The sequence below is a fragment of the Mastomys coucha genome, unplaced genomic scaffold, assembly GCF_008632895.1.
Source record: "Mastomys coucha isolate ucsf_1 unplaced genomic scaffold, UCSF_Mcou_1 pScaffold1, whole genome shotgun sequence".
NCBI lineage: Eukaryota > Metazoa > Chordata > Mammalia > Rodentia > Muridae > Mastomys > Mastomys coucha.
In genome coordinates this window covers 75,234,600-75,239,204 of record NW_022196891.1, presented here as the reverse complement: position 1 = coordinate 75,239,204, position 4,605 = coordinate 75,234,600, and the positions used below count along the sequence as shown (strand labels likewise).

Below are 4,605 nucleotides of genomic sequence, written 5' to 3'. Positions count from 1 at the left end.
AGTAGGGGGCTGGAGAGATGGATATTTGATCACACTATGTTAATAACACCTATGGTGTTATTTACTGGAAAAATCTGTCTCTAGTTGTGGTGTGGCTCAGCCTTAGCATACACATGTATGCAAGATTTTTCTGCTTGAATATTGTAACAGAATTGAATAAAGTCAATCATAAGTTAAGAGGTGGAACAAGCAACCAATTGACAGGGAGTAAACGTAGGATTACTAAGGAAAAAACCAATGTCTGGGCCGTTGGCTGAGAACGAAGGTCAGCTGGGTGCTTTCTCTGCTTCTCTGAGTTCGCAAGCTTTCACTATAGATTCTGGCTCCCAGGTTTTCATTGGTAAAATTCAAATGGTTTAGATTTTGTTAAAAAAAAACAGATGGCTCAGAGGTTAAGAACAGTACCTGCCCTTCTAGAGGACCCTGGATCAATTCCCAGAACACACATGGCCGCTCACAACTGTCTGCAACTCCACTTCCAGGGGATCTGAAACCCTCACACAGACATACACGAAGGCAAAAATGCACCAATGCACTAAAATAAATTAATTTTAAAAACTAATTAATGTTTTTCTCCTTTTCTTTCTTTTTGGAGGGATATATAAAAGTTTAATTAAATAAAAATACTTTCTGGTGAGCCTTTTTTATTTTTAACCTAAAACATTTTTCATACAACGTATTTTGATCATATTCTTTCCCCTCCCCCAACACCTCCCCGATACTCCCTGCCCTCTAACTTCATATTCTTTGTAAAAACAACAACAAAAAGGAGAATAAAACTTCCACTTCTAAAGCAGCACCACAAAATCTTTATACCTTACTAGAGTTAAAACTCTATACTACAATCCCGACTTCTGAGATTAATTTTACCATCTATAAATCGCGGGTTTCCAGGTTATCAATAAGAATATTTCTAGCACGGTCTCATGTTTCCCTGCTAGTTTTCTGTAATCACCATGACGACGGACTAAACATCTCATGTAAATATTAGTTGTTAACCTAACTACTTTGTTCCAAACAGGAGCGGGGCGGGGGTTGGGGGGTGTCTATAGTGTGGTGATCAAAAACTGCGACGAAGATGGAGTGGTTACTTTCACTTTTTTTTTTTTTTTTTTTTTTTTTTTTTTTTTTTTTTTTGCAGTGTTTGCCCTTTCCTATTTTGGGGCTTGCTTGACTTGTTTATTTAGCGGTGATGTTGTCAATTTATCACGTAATGGCCGTTGAGTCACTTAGATGCTAACCGCGGATCCGATTTTAAGTCATTCTGCTGGGTTAGCAACAATTCAAAAGGTCTTGCAGTTCAACATGGATCATTAGTTTTTCGGGTCCCCGGAGGCCTCTCGGATACCCAACCGGTCTGGGCTGGATTTTCTTTCCAGACGTGTCCCTTAAGCAAGGCTCTAGCGCGACCCGGGCCGCCACGGCCGCCCAGTCTAGAGACCTGGAGGCCGCGCTCCTCCTGGCGGAGGAGGAGGAGGAAGCAAAATGGAGGCGGCCAGCGCCAGGGCCGGGCCGGGCTAGGCGGGGTTTCGGCACAGCCGCGGAGGATCCCACCAGGTTCTAGCGCCAGGTCCGGTTCTCCGTGAGCCCCCACTCCCGGTACCCACAGCCTAGACCGCGGCAGGCGCCCGCCCTCACGGGGAGGCCGGGAGGTAACTGGGACAAGGACGCCATTATGCACCTCCCCGGGCGGGGGCCACAGCCGCGGCCGGCGCAGACCTCTCCTGGGGGAGGGAGGGCGGGGCGGCCGAAGGCGGACGGCGGGAACGCGGACTGGCGCCGCTCCTCCGCCCACTGTCCGGGCGCCGAGGGGCTCAAGATGGAGGCCAGGCCGCGCTTCCTCAGGCGCAGAGGCGACGTCGTGGCACCCCAGGCACCCTCCTACCTGTTCCCTCCGAGTCCTTCTCCTCCGCCATCTTGGTGCGGAGCCCGTCGCCTGGGAGACACCCATCCCAAACCCTGCGGGACGCGCGAGCCAGACCGGGCGGAGGAAGCCCCTGGATGCACGGGGGTCCACCCGCCCCCCGATTCCCGCCTCCACCAGAACCGGGGCCCGCGTTCTTTGGGGCCCAGGGGAGTCATTTATGAATACGGCTCCGGAGCCCGCCTCGGCCTCACTGTGACTGTCAAGGACGTAGCGTGCCTCGTTTGCTTTTGTTTATCCATTTATCTGATTACTTATTTTATTTAGCTTTTCTTTCTTTTGTTCGCCGTCTCCAGGGGCGCTCCAGGACCGGGTGCAGACCCAGCGGCCCCCTCCCCGAGAAGCCTCCACCCACCCCAACGCCACCCGGGCCAGACCTTCCTTGTGGCTCTCTCTCTGGCGTCACCCAGTCCTAAGCGGAGCCACTCCGCAGCTCAGGGAACTGGAGCGAAAGCGGACGTGGGCCGGGTGCAGGAGGAAGCCAAGCCTCTCCCCGGGATCGCAGGGGGAGAGAGGACTTGTAGAAAAACATGTGCAAACTAGGCGCAAACACTGCGTCGCCAGGGCTGCGATTTCTGATACAAAATAGTGTTCTCCTAGCAACAGATAAATTGACGGTCTGTTCTCCGGGTTACACACATTTATATGTTGATGGTGCAATTTGGCATGACCTTCCCATAAGAATTTTGAGTCCTGAGAAACTTGGCTATCGCCTGTTTTGTTATTTTACGGAAAACTCAGAATACTAGGATGTGACTCAAGTGAATATCTAGTTTTAATCTTTAATGATATTTCATGGTGTATGTGTACTTATTTAAATATTTTTATAAAAGTAACTAAATATTGAGGCCTTTAAAATTCAAGGTAGTAGTTGATTTTTGTTTTGTCTTGATTTTCATTAATGTATTCACTTTACATCTCAGTATTTTATTTTTTATTACTAGTTTTTATTCATTGAACTTCTGTAATCTCAGTGAATAAACCCTCAAAGCAGGCCAACTGTGTTCTTCATTAAAACATTTTTTTCTATAGAAAATACCGATTTGATGAGGTGTCAAACTACAATTTGAATAATCAGAAAATGGTGCACATTAAGACATACTACACAGTAAATTTATCACTCCAGAATATGGAAGAGTAATCAGCACTCATTTATATTAATATTTACATTCTATGCGTTCCCCCTTACTCTCCCTGAAGATGAAGGAAGAGAACTGTCCCTCCCTGATTGCAGATGATCCTGAAGGTCGCCTGCCCCGTAAGTCCTTACCTCTTCCTCCGCGGTCCCATAGGCAAAGTTTTCAAAATGGTTTATAGTGCTTTAATTTTATTTGTTTCTACCACATACATTTCCAGCCAGTAAAGTTGTGCTATACACTGGGACATTCTGACTGGGATTGTGTGTGTGTGTGTGTGTGTGTGTGTGCTCTCATGGGCGCATGACTGTAGTTTGTAGTTTGTGTCTTTGCTTTAGTATTTTGTATGAGGACGGATTCTCTTTAGGTGCCCAGGCTGGTCTTAAATTCCTGGGCTCAAGTGATACTTCTGTTCAGCCTTCCTGAGTGTCTAGAACTTCCCATGCACACACACATATCTTCCTTCCTGAGTGTCTAGAACTTCCCATGCACACACACATATCTTCCTTCCTGAGTGTCTAGAACTTCCCATGCACACACACATATCTTCCTTCCTGAGTGTCTAGAACTTCTGATGTACACACTGGCATCTAATCTGAAATAATATAGGTCTTAAAAATGAAGACAAGCCAGGCAGTGATGGTGCACGCCTTTAATTCTAGCACCTGGGAGGCAGAGGCAGGCAGATTTCTGAGTTTGGGGCCAGCCTGGTCTACAGAATGAGTTCCAGGACAGCCAGGGCTAAGAAGAAGGAGAAGGAGAAGGAGAAGGAGAAAAGGAGAAGGAGAAGAAGAAGAAAAGAAGAAGAAGAAGAAGAAGAAGAAGAAGAAGAAGAAGAAGAAGAAGAAGAAGAAGAAGAAGAAGACAAGACAAGTTAGTATTCTCAGGGACTTTTTCAAGCCGCTCAGATTCTTACTGAGCGGATTCTTATGAACTTACTGTAAGACAGATTTTCCTCTTGCATTATATTTTTGTATCAGTGAAAGTGTTGGCAGCACATGGTAATAAAATGGAATCCTTACATAAGCATTTGTCCATATACCTAGTTAACATTTTAAAGTTAAGCAAATTTCTCTGTAACTCCCCTCCCAATATTTTGTACATTCTACTAAACTAATAAGGTATTTTCTAAATCATATTAGTCTCTACTTCTTTGAATTCCTCTTGAAAATTTAAAACAATACCATCAAATCAGGTGTGGAAGATCATACTCATAGTCAGGAGAAAGAGACAGGAGGATCAGGGGTTCAAGGTCAGCATAAGGATAGAGATTTTACTTAGCAGTAAAAGGTACATGCTTAACCATTCATAAAACCCTAGATCCAATTCTCAGCGCCAGTAAAAAAGAAACTACAACAAAAAGGCTTGGACCTTAGATAGTTAATAAACTGTTGAGCTAGGTTTAGCAATTCACACCTGTAGTTACAGCACTGGGAGGCTGGGATGAGGATTTCTGAACGTCCAAGGTCAGCCCGGGCTATATTCTAAGACTCTATAACAAAAAGCCAAATTAAAAAAAAAAAATACTGCTAGGGCAGGTAGTAA

At 45.3% G+C, this 4,605-nt stretch overlaps 1 protein-coding gene and 1 long non-coding RNA gene across 4 annotated transcripts in view; one reads left to right on the top strand and one right to left on the bottom strand.

The window, feature by feature from the left end:
- Efcab2 (EF-hand calcium binding domain 2) overlaps window positions 1-2,254 on the bottom strand; it is a 73,834-nt gene extending 71,580 nt beyond the window's left edge. For all 3 annotated transcript variants that reach the window (XM_031390946.1, XM_031390945.1, XM_031390947.1), the window contains exon 1: window positions 1,886-2,254. In XM_031390946.1, the coding sequence (XP_031246806.1) occupies window positions 1,886-1,916 (31 nt within the window). In that variant the 5' untranslated portion in view covers window positions 1,917-2,254. The remainder of the gene's footprint in view (window positions 1-1,885) is intronic.
- Window positions 1,134-2,919, top strand: LOC116104439. Its single transcript, XR_004123915.1, has 2 exons — window positions 1,134-1,570; window positions 2,221-2,919. It is a non-coding gene; the product is annotated as an uncharacterized LOC116104439 (long non-coding RNA).
- The last annotated feature ends 1,686 nt before the right edge of the window (window positions 2,920-4,605 follow it).